We start from the raw sequence: 21,015 nt of genomic DNA on the forward strand, positions 1-21,015 counted from the left end.
AGAATAGTTCTGCAGCCTGCCCTCCCATCCACAGGCATGGCCAGGCGAGCTATTCAGGCTGGGCACTGCACTGAGAATTTAAGCCAAATCAGATCCCTTACATGTCTGCTTCTATGTTCCGTATGGTAGCCAGTTAGCAGTAAGTTTTGCTGGTGAAACCTAAAGTTAAATAGAGTGGGGCAGTTTAATCATCTTGGTGATTTTTCAGAAACATAGAACTAGTTTTGCATATTATATCACACTTTGATTTGGAGAGGCAGAAGGCTGATAACATCATATCCAAATTATTGCATTTGTTCATCCTTTTATAACCTGAAACGTTTTGCAAACAGACCAAGGTTCCTATATGATAGACAAAGTGAAAATGAATATTACCATTATAAAGTGATGCGACTAATATGCTGCTAATTAAATTAAGTAAAGCTTCAGTACAGTGAAGTAAGAGAGTTTATGGGTAACAGAAATGCCCTAAACATGTAAATGCCTGTGTTAATATTGTGATGTGTTTAGAAATGAGTTGAATTTAAAAACACTTCTTTCTGCATGGTAGAACCCCTTGAAAGAGTCAAAGGGACTTCTCCAGCAGACTGGAATAGTTTGTTGTCCTTCAGTGCATTGTCCTTCTCATTCACTCCTTGTTCTCATTAGTTGAATTTTGGCCAGCCACTGCACAGGAGCCTATGATTAAACCAAGAGTTGGACAACGAATGGACAGCCCTGCTGGACACTTTTGTTTTTGTTGTTGTTGTTGCATCCGCCCATACTGTGGTGATGGGTGTCATGTGAAAAGTAAAGAATCGCAGAAAATGTCACTCCTGATACTGAACAAGGATCTTTCTTGATGTAAACCCCAGAGCTAGAAGGCTCAGTAAATCTCTCTGCCCCCCCCATAGGAGAAATGAGAAATGCTGGCTATGACAGGTTTAATGGACATATAAGAATTTCTCCCCAGTGCAACTCTGCACAGAGTTTTATGTTATTTGGTCTTGGTTTGTGTTCTGTTTTTTGGAAGTGATATTAAATGGTGCATATAAATGTATTTATGGAAGAGGGGAGAAATTTGACAGGTTATAGCCTGGAGAAAGTAGGTCACCCTGAACTGACCAGTAGTGAACTCTAATTAGGTTGTGAGCTCAAATTCAGCAAAAGGAGTAGGTCCTTACTTGGATTCTAGTAAGGCTCCTGGATTCTAGAAATTCTACACCCTGTTTGGAATTGATTCAGTGGGACTGGACCTATTAGCAGCTGAGCTAGTGAAGTTAACTCTGTGGATCCTGATAAGTCTGTCGTAGAACTGATGCAGCTGATTTTGCTGAACCTGGAGAGAGGCATAAGAGAGCCTGGTGGAGATGACTTTTTGGAACCAGATCTGGAAGCCCTAGATCAAAGTGGAACCCAGTGCTGTGGACTTGGACTGGAGTAGACAGTGAGGAGAGTTACCTCCTGATGCCCACTTGACCTCCAACTGAGACAATACAGATTTGTGTGTGAGTGAGGATTATGTTCTGAATAAGACCTCTGGGTTCCAAACAAGGCATGTAAAGGAAGCCATGGGATTGGCCATGCCCCTTGTAATTTCCTTTTACTGTGTAAACAGATGCTTATCTTGTTTTTCTAAATAAAAACAATTGGCGGCTTCATGTACCCAAGGCTGCCCAGGTGCTTGTGAGTGGGAAGAACCACATCCAAAAGTAACCAAGGGGGTTAAAATTTATCCTGGGAACGGATAAGATTTAGGTGGGGGCTTGAGCCAATCACTTTATTTTAGAAAGTATCTTTATACAGCATTGAACCTGGCCCTTAGTACTGCTAATGACACCTGGCAGAACATCACCTAGACTAAGGAAAACAGTATTATCTCTAAAGCTACTCAGCCTTTGTCTGCATCACTACAGAGCTTCTGTCTAGAATCTTCCCCTCTCCTCCTCACTGGCTTCCCGCTACAGATTATTGAAAGAAAAATTACACATATCCTTATAATCACACATCATGAAATGTTTGTATATAGGGTTTGGGGTGCGGACAGATAGAATCCTTGCTGCTTTTCCTCACCTTGTGTGCTCACAGGGCTGGTCACATCCTAGTCCTAGCTGGGTTGTATGTCTTGCAGGGTCCTTATTCCAGTGGCAGTTTGTATCATGCCAGATGTTCTAACCTCAAATTTTCAGGCTCTATTAGAATTACTGTGGTTTAGAGAGGAAAAACTGTTTCTTTCTGAAATAGATACTTTTAAAAATCATTTATTTTAATACAAGCAGAGTGTGAATGATTTCTGTGTATTCCAGAATCAGATTTCCTTAACCCCAGAAGAGTTCATTTTCCTTTTAGTATGGACTTTTAAAAAACTATACTGCAATCTAACCAGTGTGCAGTCAGCTCTTTGTAGCAGTCCTCCTGCTTAGAAAACCCAGCCCTGTTATACAGACAAAACAGTTCTAATGCTGGCAAGGGACAAGCTCAGGTGAACTCATTTGCCCTTTAAGCCCACTACTAGCTTTTAGGAATGTAGCAAGCACATGTTGTTCTACTTAAGCCGTGTGCTACATTCCCAGAATTTATTAACTCATTAGTTCCTGGAATAGAATACTATGTAAAACATAAAGATAACCAAGTATTTATATGTTTAAAAGATGCTCCCTTAACTTTTAGCTTTGCTTTTCAAGGATGTATTGGCATGAGGCTATTAATGTTCAGTAGATAAGCACAGTACTTCTGACCTATGTGGATGCAAAGAATAATTCACTTGGCTTTGAACTGATGTATTACCAGCCAATAAAATTGTTCTTCTAATCCCAGGCAGACTTTACCTAAGGCTCAACATGCTTTCTAGTTCCAATCTGTAAAGCTTCTAAACATTAGCAATATGGCTTCAAATAACCTTCCCAGGGCCGGTCTTACCTAAAATGGCACCCTGGGTGAGGCTGGGGGTGGCGTTTGTCTGGGGACGGAGCTGGGGGCGGTGCGGGCCAAGAGGTGGATTGGAGGTGCAGGCAGAGCAGGGAGTGGAGGTGGACCATGGCTCTGAGGTGAACAGGACTTGGGGGGTGGAGCCGGGCAGGGGGCTGTTATTGTGACACATTCCTGATGGTGCACCCTCCTGACCACGGTGCCCTGGGTTGTTGCTTACGTCAACCACCCCTAAGGCTGGTCCTGAACCTTCTTTTTGTATCAGAAGAATAAATGCTGTGATATAGTAATATCCAAGTTTATTTCATAATATTGGTGTTAAAACTATGAATTAGTTATTCGGGGCCAAATTCTACTACCCTTAGTCAATTTATTCCTTGATTAATTCAAATCAGTGGGACAATTCATGGAGTAAATTTCTACTCAACATGAGTAAGGGTGACAGAAACGAAGCCCTAGGAAAATTGTACTGGAATAATCCGATGTAACCACTGTGAGGCAACGTGTTTTCAGAAAGGACCTTGTGTCTGACTACTGTTATGACTATACATAGTTTTGACTGTGAAATGTAACATTTCACTATGGCTGCAGTGCAGAGGAGACAGGAGGATTGAATACAGCCCTATGAAAAACCAGAGCTCAGCTTCAGTGTGTGCACCACTCCCGACTTGCCTTCCTGGAAGAATTCTCTATAATAACTGCTGCTGTAGACCACAACAGGCCACAACTGACCTGGAGATCCAAGGTGGGTGAGGTAATATCTCTTATCAGACCAACTTCTGTTGGTGATAGAGACAAGCTTTCAAACTACACAGGGAAAGGTACTCCCAGTATCACAGCAAAATTCATTACTCTGCTAGACACTAACAATCACGGCCTGAACGGAGACGCTGGATTTATGGCTTAATTACAACAATCTGTAACCCACTAACCCCCTTCTTTTTTTGTCTTATGACTGCAGAAATGTTAACAGGCCACTCTGCCTTGAATGGTCCCTTGCAATATGTGCTAAATACTTATGCTAAACAATCTCTTCCGCCTTGCATTTTGCTGTGATTATCGGAGTACTTTTCCCAGACCTGAAAAAGAGCTCTATGGGTATGTCTGTACAGCAGTGGTTCTCAAACTTTTGTATTGGTGACCCCTTTCACACAGCAAACTACGAGTGCTACTCCCCCCACCCGGCCATAAAATTAAAAACAATTTTTTTTTTATATTTAACACTATTATAAATAGTGGAGGCGAAGCAGGGCTTAGGGTTTGAGGCTGACAGCTCGCGATCCCCCAGGTAATAACCTTGTGACACCCTGAGGGTTGTGAACCCCTGACTTGGGGTGATGGGGCTTGAGCTGCAGGGCTGTTTCATTGCTGGGTAGACTTCTGGGCTTGGGCTGGAGCCCAGGCTATAGACACGTGCAAGGTAGGAGGGTCCCAGAGCCTGGGCCCCAGCCTGAGCTTGGAAGTCCACACAGCAATGAAACAGCCCCACAGCCCAAGCACTGCAAGCCTTTGCTTTGCTGTGTAGACATATCCTCAGTGGCTCGAAAGCTTGACTCTCTCTCACCAATAGAAGTTGATTCAATAAAAGATATTACCTCACCCACCTTGTCTCTTTAGTCTTCTGGGACCAACACAGCTACAACTACACTGCATACTAGAGATCCAAGGATGTCTCAACTTGCTCAAAATGTTTAGAAGGAATAAATGAAAGCAACCTCAGCAGGCACCAGTGCAGGTCACCTTAACTTCTGAGCAGGGAAAGACTAGATTGCCCACCACTAGAATGACAAAGCGCTGAAGGGTTGATTGTTAGAATGTCTAGATTCCTAAAAGTCTATGGAACAAAAAAAGAACACAGAGAGATGGCAGATGGAATAATGGCATTGAAGGCAGCAATTTCACAATGTCTTATCTGAAACAAAATCAGAATGATGTAAAAACAGGTCTACTGTAAAAAAGTGTGTTAGTAATTGCTATCAGAGAAACTGGAGATTGATGAAAAAGAGCGCTAGCCTACTCTGATAGAGAGAAGATCCCTGGCAAGAATCCCTGGCAAGAACAAGCCAGTGAACAAGAACAATGAATATACTATGATCCTCATAGCATTGAACTTGCAATAGTCATAGGTCATTTTTAACTTCTGAAAAAAGGTGTTGTCCATAAGGAGGTCAAGTGTAATTTCCGGACTGGAGGCCTATTGTTCTGTTAAGACAAAAATATTCATTGTTGAAAATATGAAGACTTTAATTTTATTTTCAATGAAGTGGACAGCCGTTTGTAACAATATTTGGTTATATCTAGAACAATAACATGCCATTGAGACATAGCTAACTGCCTTGCTTTGGAGTACACTGGGAAATCTGACCATTGGACTGTGGAAGCAGAAGACTTATGTTTCAGACTTTCATATTTGTAAAGGGATGTAAGGATAGCTACATACTGTTGTTGTTTTTATCTTGTTAGGTTTGGCTTACTGTTGAAAGTTCATTTTTTGATCATTTGATTGTGACTGAATAATCACAGATACATCTGTTGGCAATTTTCATCTTCATTGTGTGTGTATGAAACCTTGCAGTACTTACTCAAAGGAACAGAGTTCACATTCTTAAGAGCGAGAGAAGTATTTGGTTTTGCCAACTCTTACAATTTTGTTGTTGACTCTCAGCTATTGGATGTTTATCTTAAAGCTCTACATCCTGGTATCATGGGATTTTGCGACAATCTCAATTTATATTCAAAACCAAAAATGTGTCTAGCCTTGATAGTTTCAGAAATAAGCTTGAAAATGTGAAATCTAAAGGCTCAAAAGTCAGGATGCAAATATATGTTTTTAAAAAAAATCTTACGGTTTTTAAGCCAACCTCATGGTTTTCTGGGGGTCTGACCTATGATTGTTGAATGCTTGGGGTTTGCAAGGTACAGAAAAGGGCAACAAAAATTATTAGGGGTATGGAACAGCTTCCATATGAGGAGAGATTAAGAAGACTGAGACTTTTCAGCTCAGAAAAGACACGACTAACGGGGTTGGTGGTGGTGGTGGTGGGGATATGATATAGACCACTATAAAATCATGATTGGTGTGGAGAAAGTAATAATGAAGTGTTATTTACTCCTACTCATAACACAAGAACTAGGGGTCACCAAATGAAATTAAAAGGCAGCAGGTTTAAAACAAACAAAAGGAAGTATTTCTTCACATAACGTATAGTCAACCTGTGAAACTCTTTGCCGGAGGATGTTGTGAAGGCCAAGACTATAACAGGGTTCAAAAAAGAACTAGGTAAGTTCATGGATGATAGGTCCATCAATGGCTATGAGCCAGGATGGGCAGGGATGGTGTCCCTAGCCTCTGTTTGCCAGAAGCTGGGAATGGTGACAGTGGATGGATCACTTGGTGATTACCTGGTCTGTTCATTCCCTCTGGGGCACTTGGCATTGGCCACTGTGAGAAGACAGGATACTGGGCTAGATGGAGGTTTGGTCTGACCCAGTATGGCTGTTTTTATGTTGAATGCTTGGGCTTGGCAATACATTTTATTTTTCCCTTCAAGGAAAGCACTTAGCCTTCTTCAGTAAAGGCCTATATCAGAATCCCCTTCCCTCTGTCTTTGTTCGCCGCTCTTTTCCAACAAATGAAAGAGAAATCTTTGCTTTTTTAAAATTCAGTATAATGGTTATTGATCCTTTTAAAATGGGAATTTCTGCTCAACCCTTTGCTTCATTTCCAGCTATGGAACCTGGTATTCAGTTTCCACGGTGTCATGATCTGGGAAGCAAGTTCCAGCGTCCAGACATCATTTATTTTAAATTTGTTTATATATGCCACAAAAAAAAAAAAAAAGTAATGGAAGTTTTGAAAGATGGTGTTCACCCTGGAGAAGCTCTGTGCTTTCACTGTATTTTATCCATCGTAAAAGCTTCTGGCTTTCTTTTTCTGAGTGCATGTGTATAAATGCACAGCTAATGATATGTGCATCTCTGTATTTCAGGAAGGATCCATGGACAGCTTGTATGAACCAGTCCAAGAGCACAAAGACCCCAATGAGACCATTAGCATTAGCAGCAGAGCTAGCACTCCACTGAGCCCCTATGTGAAATGTGGACCTCCAGACAGATCTCTGTCTTTGGTGAGTGAAAATAAGTGAAGTGCCCCATGCACTTTCCTCCAGACCATTATTTTTCTTGTCTGAGCTTTCCAACAGAGCCAGCGTTGTTGTCTCAGCCTCAAATTTTACATATCTACACTCCTTGGAACCTACCAACATCCTACTAAGGTTTTTCTCAGACCTTCGTGCTTGCGAGATAGATGAAATGAGTGCTGTCCAGTCTTACAAATAGGACCCTAAAAACAGGTCCTGGGCTCTGTAGCACTTTGGACATGATCCAAATCCATTGAAGTCAATGGGAGTTCTTCCAGGGATGTCAATGAGCCCTTTATAATTAAGTATCCATTATATAGAAGGACATACAATATAACCACAGACTAAAACCATATAAGAAGAGAGATTGAGAGGGGTCTATGGAAAAATTATTTTATGGGCAAAGTATGTGATTCCCATTTAGTAGTAAAAATAATTAAAGGTGGGGAAGGAATTATATGGTAAAATGAAAGGATTCACTGTATAATTAAAATGGAGAGCAGGAAGTTGAGCAAAAAAGGATTCCCTAAAAGGATGCTAAAGGAGGAAAAAAAAACAAATATTAACCCATTAACAAGGCTATATTTCTAACATACAGCATATTAATATATGTACATTGGAATGAGTATGGATTCATAAAAAGATCACGTGTGAGAAGTTTGCTAGAATCTTTGAGTTTTCTACTGTGTATTTCCAAAAGCACAGATCACCAGTGAACTAGGGAACAGACTGTAGCAGTATTTGGATTTCAATATAAGAATCACATGGTTAGAGTTGTTTTACTTTCCATTACATTTCCAGTACAAAATTTCCATTAAAAAGCCAATGGAAAATGACTTAATGGAGATTTTCACACACACACACAATCTGTTTTCATTAGCATCTTCCAGGTTTTCCAAAACCCTAAAAAATAAATAAATAATAAACCTGAAGAAAAATTTGAGCAAAAACGGAAAAAAAAGTTAAAATTTTTGTAGGGGGGAAATAATTTCTCAACCAGCTTTACGTATGGTACATTGATTTGCAAAGTCAGAAATGTTGGTATGTTAAGGAAGTCTTTTGGGATTGCAAATTAGCATGAGGTATAAATAACAAGAGAAAACTAATACAACCTAAGACTTTGGCATAGCAGAGAGGAGAGAGATAATAATAACAAAGTTGGAATTAGGCTCACTATTTACATGCCTTATGAAAGATGTGCCTTCTAAAATAGCTGCATTTATTAATGCTGTGAATCGGAAGACAGAAAATAGAACAGAGTGGAAAAAAATTCAGGTTCTCTTTGTGTAAGATTAGTGATTTTTATAGTTAAGCGTAGGAAAGAATCAGGTTAATATTCCTACTCTTGCGTTGTGGATAGAGTAGTTGTTTCTCTCCACCCCAAAGGTAGCTCCATTTTGGACAGGTTGACTAGTTAGTAAAGCATTCTTGGGTACACTAGGGATGAAAGACATGAGGTAAATGTAAACTGTTGCTATATATTTATTATGAATAAAATCAGGGTGACTGTAACCAGAGGCTTTCTGAAATTCAGCAAAGCCACCAAATCTATTACCAGACCTGGATTATTTCTCCAATAAGCGCACATGCAGTAAACTATTTGCACAATGCTTGGCTGTAAGATTAAAATAAAATATGTTGACTGTGTCCAGTATGAATCAACAGATGTTATTTTCAAACTGTGCATGACATTAGTATGAATATATTTCAGCTGCCTCTTGAAATTCAGGTCACTGTGCCACTGTGTGTGGCCAAGATTGAAGTCACAACAAAGGGTAGCCAAACAAGGGACATGATCCCGCAAAGAGTTAATCCTGCATGTATCCTACCTACCATTTGACAGTGGATTAGCATGGAAATTTGCAAGACTGGGCCTGAGGTTAGCAGTGATCTACGAATTGTGGAGACAGATTGGCCAGACTTAGTCTGTGGACCTAAGGTTAGCATTGCAGTAGGCAGTCTTCTCCACCCCCACCCACCTGGATCCATCTTCCATTCTTCTTCTCTTCTTTCTTGTTATCAATCTCAGCCCAGACTCTCTTCTAATTAAAATGAATTAGTGGTACTTTTCTCCCTTCATCCTGGCTTCTTCCAAAGACATTTGCATTGCATCTGGTGATTATGTGAAGGCAGAATGGCTCCAGTTTCACAGAGGGTCAACACCAGAAAATGCAGAAGGAGGTTGTTTACTGATAAAATCCATGACTCAATACCTTTTTAATCATTATAAGGGCCACAGGCTACTTGGAGCCTTAGTCCTGTTTTCCCACCTGACCAGCTGAGAGTCACCCCATCCCACTCCAGCTAGGGGATGCCAGCAGCAGTCAAAGAAGATTTAACCACATAATGACTCAAAGAGGAACCATTCCCTAACTGACTATCCAGTCTACCAACAAGTCATCATGCTTCCTGTACAACCAACCACTCGACCATCAGAGGCTGTGAGATGATGCAGCTTGTTGTTGTTTGTATTCCAGCAGTGCCCAGAGGCCTAACCAAGTTTTGGGTTTGATAGCGCTAGGCACTGTACAAAGCTAAAGTAAGAGACAGTCCCTGCCTCGTGGGTTAAAAACACAAAACAAAGGGTTGGAGAAGGACATAACACATCAACAGAGGGAACAAGAGGGATTGTTTGCAAGTGCCAAGTATAGCTCATGATTATTTTTTAAATAATTTGGGGGTGGATTTTAGAGGTTTGGATATTTTGATTATATTTGTACGAATTTAGTATTTAGGGCAGGAAAGGTGAGGAAGGAAGGCATGAAGCGATTAGCTAACAGGAAAGGTAAAGGAAGGCAGGGGAAGCATGGCTGCAAGCAGAAGCCATAGAAACAGATAGGGTGTTTTGGTGTTTGTGCGGGAGGGGACACCTAGGTAATGCCACAGGTATCATTGAGAAAGGCAGCAATTTTTCAGTGACCATCTTGTTAAAATTTGGGAGTACATTCCTTGCTAGGGACTGTAATGCAGAAGATGGGTGGAACTTAATTGTACAGAGGAATTTTCCTTTGCAAAGGGAGGCTTAGGTTTATCCAGACTTTCCATATCAGTGAAGCCTGGCACTGGTGAATATGGTGTCATTCTTTCCGCTGCTCTTTGTTTCTTATAAAGTGCCTTTTTTTAAGAGTAAAAGTAGACTTGCATGTGTTTTTATAACCTATGGCAATTGAGAAAAGCCTTTACATTTCTGCTTTAAAAAGGAGTCCTTGAAATGTAAACACACTAAATAAATTGTTTGGATTTTTTTTCTTTCCCAAATAATATGTTGCCTTTTTTAATCCTTCAAGGTTGGTGTATTATTGGTATAATATATCATCAGGGCTATGACAAACATTTCTACTTAGTATTAATGTGTTTTGGTAATCTCTCCTTTCCTGCCTAACAATGCTCTCCCAATCATAAACACTATCTATCTGTGGCTTTGCAAAATAAATTGTGTTTAGAAAATCCACTCAAAGAATAAAGAGAAGTCAGAGCTGCTTTTGTGCAAGGAGGGAGAGTGCTGCTTTCATTTAGGGTTTATGCCAGCATAAACCTTTGCATAAGTACCTTGTGGCCAAAAATCTACTGGGTGATGACACTGCAAAGCAGATTTACTTATGCTGGTGGAGGGGTATAAGGGATCAGTACTATCTGTACAAAGGACAGTGCTGGTTTGACAGATGGAGTGGCCAGAGCACTAAGAAGTGCGTTTTTGCAATTCCTCCTGTTGGCAGAGCTCCTGTGGAGCCCTGACGCAAATTAAAGCTGCTTCTACTCCTGGTGAATGGAACGTAGTAGTGGTATCCTCACCATCACAGGTGAATTACCTTTGAGGTGAACAGGGCTTGGCAGGCACAAGGAGGTATAATTTACACATCCCTCTGGCAGTTCTGCTGAATTTGACCCAAAGTGTTTCTTTCACTGTTCTTTTGATTTCATTTATCTTCCCAGGAGATTCATTAGACAGCACGCCTGTAGTAATATGTATATATTCATATAAAAATGCCATACAGATTATGAAGGACCTGATCTTTTGAGGTACGGAGCTCCCATGAAATGAAAGCAGTTAAAGGAACTCAACTTCTCACAGGATTGGACCCTAAGTTAGCTATTTGGGTGCTCTGTGCACATGTCCAGAAGAAGCATACCCGTGAGGTAAGATGCTGAGCATCCAGATGTTACAATTAAGTTTCCACTTTTGGCCTCTGAATGCAACAAGTGTGGTGTTTGAGAGTAATAACACCTTTTGAATATTATAGGACCCTGTCCATGGAGTCTGCCTATGAAAATAATATAGTTATGAAGGTCTGTTTTTATTCCCAATACCCAATGTCCTTCTACTATTATTAATTTATATTGTATAGGACAGTGTTTCCTTAACATTTTCAGGTTGGCAACCCCTTATTTGAGGTAAACTCTTTTTTTGACCTTCTTATGTTTTCTATATAAGTCAGAATAAAAAATGTATCAAAGATAACAATAAGCAGAAACATAACCTACATGTGTTTTGAGAAGTTGATGGAGAATACTTGTTCTTGAAGAGTAAGGGTGTATGCGGGGAAGAGGGGATCGAAATTTTCTTTGCTTTAGATTGGAAAAACATTTTCAATGCCCCATTGGTTGAGAAACACTGCTATCAGATAACATTACCACTGTACATAAGTGAAAACAGATCCCTGGAGACTGAAATCCTCTGTGTATGCCCAAAACAGATGGGCACAGAATAGAAACCTTTTATCTGAAAAAGGCGCAGAAATCAATTGACATTACGGAGTACAGCAAAGGTAAGAATGCAAGCTTCCCCTATCTACCCTGTCAATGCACTTCAGGCTTGACCAGATGGAACCACTTCTATCACTAAGGTCATATCTACTCTAGAAAATGTTTAAATGTGATTGTGAAACATAGCTGTAGTCTAACCAGAGAAGAATCTAATTAATCAGATTCTAATAAACTGAGTATAATACTGTTGATTTATGCGCATGACCAGCAAAAATAATATGTACACAAGAGAACCAAGTTTTAGATGAGGCTTTATCTGCCAGTGTCTGCAAATAAATGGTTCTTTAAGACGGCTCTGGCATTTTATTTTTCGCCTCTACGGAAAAGAGAAAAAAAATTTGGTCACAACTATGTTACATAACCCTCTTTAAACATGATTATTCTTGTAATGTAATAATATTTCTGTCTCCATGTTCATTCAGTCTTTTCCCCCTCACCTGAGCCTGTTAGCCATGGTGCTAATTAGTGACAACCATGCTAATGTTTTTGGTCATACTGATACTTATGTTCTAGGAGCTGGACTTCGCAAAGCAAATTCAAAATTAAAATTACTTTTCTTCATAGGTTTGTGCCCACCTATAACATTGTAACATGTATGATATATAAACTCTTAATGTAATGAGGACACCTAACAGAGCTTATCCACTAGGTGGTACATCTATAGAGACAGTCACAACATCAAACTCTGTATTGAAACATTACAAAAGCACAAGAGTGAGAATTAAAGGATAGTGTGACAGTTGAACCTCTTCTGCCTTTTTCTCTTTCTCCCCTCCTCCCCCTTGATTCGGTGGGATTAAATCAGGCTGTCTTCATTATTTGACTAAATGAAAATAATCAACCTTCCTGACATAAAACTTTTGACTGAGCCAGACTAGAGAAACAGATGGGATTTACAGTTCATGTCCATTAGAAAATCCAAGATTTTAATCTGCAGAAATTGCACCAAAACATTGTGCACATTGCTTAGTGGGGTTTTTACAGCACACATAGATTCTCCACAAAAATCCATGCACAACGGTAATCAGAATAATCCACCATTTCAGCCCTCACCCACCCTTGTCACATGTTTCAGTTTCCCTAAATGGAATATTTTAGAGCTGATTCACTTATGTTTCACCTCATTAAAATTCGGCATAGATAAAAATGCTGCTATATCAGTTAAAAAATTGCATAGTCACCAGGTATTAATGAGACATTTAAACAGCTTGTTGTGGGGGTTATTTTGTTTTGTTTTTTAAGGAATATTCAGTTCAGTAGTTAGCATCCAGCCATTATTTTTAGTTGTGTCACTGTGTTGGCTGCAGAATCAACATGGTTATTTATAAAATAGTCTCTGGAAATGGAAACTGAGATTAGTGATGACGATTTAGCTGTAAGGCCTGTGGAAAAAATGCAGCTAAGGCCTATGTGCTATGTGTAATCTTATTTGCTATTTCTAGCATGTGAGTTACTCATCTTGCAATTTATATGCAGCCATTAAGATTATTAACTGAGCCCATTTGTACTTCCCCCCCATTTTAAATTACATCACTCAGTTCCATTCTACGGGGTGCTCCCCTAAGCTTGATAACTTCTGAGCATTTTTACATCTCTAGTGCTTTGTTTCAGGAGTCCATCTTTATTCAGCAATGCAGGTGCTTAACTGCATTGCTGAATAGGGAGGGACTTGTGCATGTGCTTAAGTGCTGTGCTGAACTGGGGCCTAGCAGAGCCCACATTATGTGTTATCCCTGCATGAACCTTCTTAAAAAGAGACGACCTGGAGTCAAAGTGTTTCTATTTGAGGGACCACCTCTCTCCGTACATTGCCATACTGCTGCAGCTGTGGCCAGAAGAAGAGCTCCATCTTGATGCCCTTCACTTTAAAAGACGGGGGGTGGTGGTAGAGCATTCTCCCTTTTTTCTCTTTTGTATAAAGCTAAATACATTTAAAAAGTCACCTGAACCTTGTAAGAGTTAACTCCCCTCCCCCCCCCCCGCCGTTTTTAAACACTGCATAATTCTTTTCTTGTGGGAGTCTTGTCTGCCATAATAAGTGTTATGATTGTAGTTGTGCTGCCACATTCTGCCCCAGATGTGGATCTGTTGTGGCAAAACTTGTGGAGTTCCTCTGCTAATTGAAGCCACGTACGTGGTGTTTCAGGGGAAAGAGTTAGGGGCATATACCCATGCTTGCTTCCTTTGCAAACTTCTAAAGACCTACCCAGCCTGTGAAGCATTCTGACTAGAATGCTCCCACATGGTTCTGTGTTTGTTTTGTATTGTGTTATGCTCCGTTGTACCTGCTGTGTCTTTCAACTGTAAGTTTGTCAGGGGAATGGCCTGCTAACTGTGCGGCTCTCTTCGCCGACTGCACAGCTCTGGGCGCTGCAGCAATAAGGAACTAAAAGTTGTTTCAGTGTTATTTTGCATGTGTATGAATGGCAAAGGTGAAGGGGGCCTGAATGTCACTTACTGAGTTTCTTTTTCAGAAATGGTATCTGGCCACTGATGGGTAACTGAGGTTAAAGTGGGAGGGGATCATAATGGGTATCTTATCAGTAGGACCCTACCAAATTCACAGCCCGCTTTGGTCAATTTCATGCTCATGGGATTTTTAAAATGGTAAATTTCGTGATTTCATCTATTTAAATGGGAAATTTCACAGTGTTGTAATTCTAGGGGTCCTGACTGAGAAAGGAGTTGTGGGGGTTTCCAATGTTATTGTAGGGGGGGGTTGTGATACTGCTACCCTTACTTCTGTGCTGCTCCTGGTGGCGGCGCTGCCTTCAGAGCTGGGCAGCTGGAGAGCGGCAACTGCTGGCCGGGAGCCCAGCTCTGAAGGCAGCAACGCAGAAGTGGCATGGTCTGGTATTGCCACTCTTACTTCTGTGCTGCTGGTGGCAGGGCGCTGCCTTCAGAGTTGGGTGTCTGGCCAACAGCCACCACTCTCCAGCCATTCAGCTCTGAAGGCAGCACAGAAGTAAGGGTGGCAATACTGCAACCCCCCTAAAATAACCTTGCAATCCCCATGCAACTCCGTTTTGGGTCAGAACCCCCAATTTGAGAAATGCTGGTTTCCCCCATGAAATCTGTATAGTATAGGGTAAAAGCCCACAAAAGACCAAATTTCAGGGTCCGTGACGCATTTTTCACGGCCGAGAATTTGGTAGGGCCCTACTTATTAGTGATGAATCTGTTGTTCCGTATTACCAGTACCTTCTATAGCTTAGTGTCTTACTGTCATACCTGATCAGCTGATTTATTTCTTAAGCCCTTTGAGAATGTTTTCATCACAAAGACTTTTTTCATATATTTTCTGTCAGCTCGCAATCGCCAAGAATCTCTAGAGTTCCACAAGTTCGTCAGCTACTGACCATGATATGATAGACTGCCCAGTATATCAGAAAAGTGCCAAATAACTTATCAGCCTTTCAGAATTATTGCCAGAAAACTCACAATTTATCATTATACCTTCGTTAATCTGCAATATTATAATTGGCATTGGATTTCAGAGGCATTAGGGAGAGAGCTAGTTGCCTAAACAGATCACCACTCTCATCACAACTCCAGAGGAATCAAGCTGTGCCAGGTGTTTGTTAACTAGTAAGCATCAGAGGAACCCCCCTTTTTAAAAATTCAGTGGTTATAGTGTCCTCCTTTCAGAATTATTTAATGAAAGCATGTAAGAAAGGGCTTTATTCATAAAAAAATGCTTTGAGGTCATGTGTGCGAGGAATTTATGTAGAAAACTCAGGGAGGATTGTACTCACTGGCCATGAAGATTTCAGCATTTACAGGAATACACATTACAGCTTTTTTATAATACTGATTTAATTTATATAGTAAATAAAAATATAATATCTGCCTCAAATTTTTATCTTCAAATTTGTTTGTTTGATTTTAAATGAGACTCTGTTTTGAAAAGGGACTGTAAAAGTGACACCACGCAGTTTCCTACAGGCTCTCTCAAAGACTTCTCCATTGTATTTGCTTCATTTGCAAGTGAAAATATGCTGTTTCTAATTGCCAACCCTGCAAACTCTGGAATCTGAAAATCAAGTTATGTTCTTTGTGCCTCATATATCACCAATAATAAAGATTCTGCAATTAGAATATAGCCAGAAATCTTGCTCATGTGCTGGTGAGAATCCAGCTCCCTTCCACAGCTGCATTGATTTTGCAGTGCAAACAATAATTATTTATTTTTGTTCCTAAAGTAAGCCAGTCTGACTCAGCCATGACAAGAAACAGGTCTGTTCAGTAAGTTGGTGCAATTTTTACATGGTCTTTTTCAGACCACTACCATACTTTAAGATAAGTTAAGAACCAGACTGACCATATCACAATCAATGGCAAATGGTGACGCTCACTGACAGATGTGAAGTGAGAAGGGGTGCAGATGTTGGCAGTGACCACCACCTTGTGACAGCCTCCATCAAGCTAAAACTGAGACGTGTGGGTCCACCAAACAAGGGACATAGACGTTATGATATTGACAAGCTAAAGTCCCCTGAAATACAGAAAGCCTTTGTTCTGCAGTTAAAGAACAGGTTTCAAGCACTTGCAGACCTTGATGAAGAGAAGGGGAATGCGGATGAAGTGGGACAAAGTAACAGCAATTTATAAACAGAGCAGTGAAGCCTAGCTTCAGGCAGAAGAGAAAGAAGGAGTGGATTACACCCAGCACATGGAACACCACAGAAACCAGACGAGCCCTGAAGAAAAAAGTTTTAGACACAAAATCCCAGAAGCTAAAGGACAAATACGAGCAGTATAGCAAGGCAAACCGGGAGGTCAAATGCCTTATGAGAGCAGATACAACCGCATTTGCTCCAACCCCTCAGACAGAGACAAACACCTACAAGATCTCTGTCAAGCTTTCTTACAACTACAATACCCACCTGCGGAAGTAAAGAAACAGATTGATAGAGCCAGAAGAGTTCCCAGAAGTTACCTACTACAGGACAGGCCTGACAAAGAAAATAACAGAACGCCACTAGCCGTCACCTTCAGCCCCCAACTAAAACCCCTCCAACGCATTATTAAGGATCTACAACCTATCCTGAAGGATGACCCAACACTCTCACAAATCTTGGAGGACAGGCCAGTCCTTGCCTACAGACAGCCCCGCAACCTGAAGCAAATACTCACCAGCAACCACATACCACACAACAGAACCACTAACCCAGGAACTTATCCTTGCAACAAAGCCCGTTGCCAACTGTGCCCACATATCTATTCAGGGGACACCATCACAGGGCCTAATAACATCAGCCACACTATCAGAGGCTCGTTCACCTGCACATCCACCAATGTGATATATGCCATCATGTGCCAGCAATGCCCCTCTGCCATGTACATTGGTCAAACTGGACAGTCTACGTAAAAGAATAAATGGACACAAATCAGATGTCAAGAATTATAACATTCATAAACCAGTCGGAGAACACTTCAATCTCTCTGGTCACGCAATCACAGACATGAAGGTCGCTATCTTAAAACAAAAAAACTTCAAATCCAGACTCCAGCGAGAAACTGCTGAATTGGAATTCATTTGCAAATTGGATACTATTAATTTAGGCTTAAATAGAGACTGGGAGTGGCTAAGTCATTATGCAAGGTAGCCTATTTCCCCTTGTTTTTTCCTACCCCCCCCAGATGTTCTGGTTTAACTTGGATTTAAACTTGGAGAGTGGTCAGTTTGGATGAGCTATTACCAGCAGGAGAGTGAGTTTGTGTGTGTATGGGGGTGGGGGGGGGGGTGAGAAAACCTGGATTTGTGCTGGAAATGGCCCACCTTGATTATCATGCACATTGTAGGGAGAGTGGTCACTTTGGATGAGCTATTACCAGCAGGATAGTGAGTTTGTGTGTGTGGTTTTTGGGAGGGGGATGAGGGGGTGAGAGAACCTGGATTTGTGCAGGAAATGGCCCAACTTGATGATCACTTTAGATAAGCTATTACCAGCAGGACAGTGGGGTGGGAGGAGGTATTGTTTCATATTCTCTGTGTGTATATAAAGTCTGCTGCAGTTTCCACGGTATGCATCCGATGAAGTGAGCTGTAGCTCACGAAAGCTCATGCTCAAATAAATTGGTTAGTCTCTAAGGTGCCACAAGTACTCCTTTTCTTTTTGCGAATACAGACTAACACGGCTGTTACTCTGAAACCTAGTATTATATTGATAATCTGTCAACACAAGCAGAGGGTGCAGCTGCTCGTGGTCAAAAAGGAACTGTCTACAAGATGACGCGGCTTATCAGTGGTAAACGGCAGACACCAACAAATACTCTCATCCGGAACAAACAAGACCACCTACTAACAACCAAAAAAGAACAAGAAATGCGCTGGACAGAGCTTTTCAAATAATTGCTAAACAGGGAGCCACCTACAGGGGAAGCAAACATCCAGGAGGCAGAAGAAGATCTTGATATCAGCACAGACACCCCAACTAAGGAAGAGACCATTCAAGCCATCAAATCCTTAAAAAATGGGAAAGCTCCTGGCAAGGATAACTTGAATGCAGAATTGTTCAAGGTAAATCCTAAATTAGCAGCATCTATCCTTGCCCCTCTATTTACATCAGTCTGGAAAAGGGAAAAAGTGCCAGATGAGTGAACCAATGGGGTTATAGTGAAGATACCAAAGAAAGGAACTCTCAGTGATTGTAATAACTTGCGTGGTATCACACTTTTATCTGTGCCAAGCAAAGTATTGTGTAAGATCATAGCCCAGCATATATCAGAGGCAGTTGGTAGTGTTCTTAGAAAAGAACAAACTGGTTTTCGGAAGGGGAGTGGATATACAGACCAGATCTTCATTCTATGAAACATAATAGAACAGTGCTTAGAATGGCAATGGCAACTCTAAATACATTTCATAGACTTTGAGAAGGCTTTTGATAGCATTCACAGGACCAGCCTATGACACATTCTGTGGGCATATGGAATTCCTTTCCCTATAATCAACGTCATCAAAAGCTTTTATTTCAACTTTTCATGCAGTGTTGATCACAGTAAACTCAGTTTTGAAGTCAAAACTGGAGTACATCAGGGGTGTGTCATGTCTACAATCCTCTTCAACATTGCCATTGACTGAGTAATGCGGTGTACAACAGAAGACAAGCCAAGAGGCATTAAATGGACACTCTTCTCATCCCTCGAAGACCTGGACTTCGCAGATGATGTCGTTCTCCTATCACATACCCAACACCATATACAAGAAAAAATGACTCAACTCAACGCATTCAGCCAGCAAATTGGACTGAAAATAAACCATAATAAGACAGATATCATGACCTTTAATATTGCCTCACCATCACCAATTCAGATAGAGGATTATGTTCCCACCAACATAGAAACATTCACGTACTTGGGCAGCGCCATCAGCCAGGACGGTGGAACAAGCCAGGAAATCCAGAACAAAATCAATAAAGCCAGAAACACCTTTAGGAGCTTAAATACAGTCTAGAAATCATCAAAATACAATACCAAAACTAAACTCAAGATTTATCAGAGCTGCATACTTTCAACACTACTTTATAGTGCAGAATGCTGGGGAATGAGAAAGTATGACAGGTCCAAACTGTCTTCATTCCATACAACCTGCCTCAGAAAAATCCTCCATATCTTTTGGGCCAGAACAATCTCAAACCAAGATCTATTGACACAGTGCAAACAAGAGGATCTGAGCACCATCATTGCCAGGAGGCGCTGGAGATGGATTGGCCATGTGCTTTGGATGGAAACTGATTCTATCATAGAGTAGCAATAAGATGGACACCTGAAGGCAAGTGAAAATGAGGCTTCCCGAAAACAACATCGCGAAGAGCTGTGGAAGCCGAGCTGAAAAATGTGGGGCACAGCTGGGGAACTACTGAAAGATTTGCCAGAAACAGACAGGAGTGGAGGAGCTTCGTCACTGCCCTAAATGCCAGAGGTGTAATAGGAACATGATGATGATGATGATGTCCACACTTTAATATTTAGTCACTGTTGCAGTATGTCCAATGAACATACCTGCAAAACCATGTAACCACATATAAACATCTAGGTAGATTTAAATAAACCGTTGTTGAAGCATAGATCTGAAATCACAAGACAAACATCTGTACCTACATTTTCATGTTCAGTGCCAATGGAGAATGAAGGAATGTTCTATGTCAGACTGCTGGCTTTAAAATATCCAAATTTATTAATAATTCTTTAGAATTATAATACAATAAATTTTAACTAATATAATTAATTTCTGTGTGGGTGGATAAATTGAAGTTTGGTGTAGTCTGACCAGCTAATTTCAAGTATTCTCAAAATATTCAGTTGGGATTAATCTTCCCTTATTTCCCAACAAGTGAATTAGGAGCCTCTCATGTTAATATAGTCTCTCAGTTGACATCACAGCAAATAGATGGATTCTGGTTTACAAAGTTCTTTTTAGGACAGTTGACTGCAAAGGCAGAGCTGCAGTTCAGCTCGAGGCAGAAACCTCCTAAGGATTTGGAGGGCATTTTATCCTTAATAATATTGACCTAAGGTCTCTGACACCCAAACACAATTCTTCCATGAACATTATTGAAAAATCAAAATGTTTCGATATGTTACAGCAGTTGTTGGCACCATGCCTCCAAAGGAATCTCTCAGATACATTACTCTGTCAACCTCTCTGGATTTACTGTATATACGGGGAGTGAGGGGGAGTAAACAGTTCTTTTTCAGAGTTTTGTCTACACCTCTATCAGAGACAGCAGCATAAAAGCATTACAATTAACACCTGTGAGCTTTCCCTAGTCTTTCATATAGCACTTTGTGTGGAACACAGTATCTTTTCCCGATATGTACTGTGATGAAGTAGCAAATTTGGAACATTAAAAAAGGTAATCTTTTATCTGGTTAAATTCTAGATCTTGCCTGAGTTGAAAGTGCATTCATTAATTCTCGTTTGTGATGTGGACTTCTGTGTGTTAGGATCTGAGCCTAATTTAATGAAGCCGTTTCTCTTAGCGCTATTGAACAGCCTCATATGAGCATCCCAAGACTGAAATGTGCTTTAATCCACAACACATTCATCTTAAATTGCATGCAGTATTTCAAAGCAAAGATTGAACATTGTTTAATGTTTTGATTTGTGCATTGCACCAGTGAACAAATCTCCAGATACATAAACATTCTTTTAAAAATGGCACATATAATAATCAAAATGCCAGGACATTAATAGAACCTT

General features: G+C 40.6%; 1 protein-coding gene across 4 annotated transcripts in view; it reads left to right on the forward strand.

The window, feature by feature from the left end:
- The window catches only part of SAMSN1 (SAM domain, SH3 domain and nuclear localization signals 1), a 141,358-nt gene that overhangs the window by 27,271 nt on the left and 93,072 nt on the right, over positions 1 to 21,015 (forward strand). For 3 of the 4 annotated variants that reach the window (XM_075117635.1, XM_075117632.1, XM_075117648.1), the window contains one exon: positions 6,897 to 7,034. In XM_075117635.1, coding sequence (XP_074973736.1) covers positions 6,897 to 7,034 — 138 coding nt within the window. Of the gene's footprint in view, positions 1 to 6,896; positions 7,035 to 11,041; positions 11,184 to 21,015 lie in introns of those variants that run through there. The other variant, XM_075117641.1, reaches the window with a different exon arrangement.

This window comes from Caretta caretta, chromosome 1, assembly GCF_965140235.1.
Source record: "Caretta caretta isolate rCarCar2 chromosome 1, rCarCar1.hap1, whole genome shotgun sequence".
Classification (NCBI taxonomy): Eukaryota; Metazoa; Chordata; order Testudines; family Cheloniidae; genus Caretta; species Caretta caretta.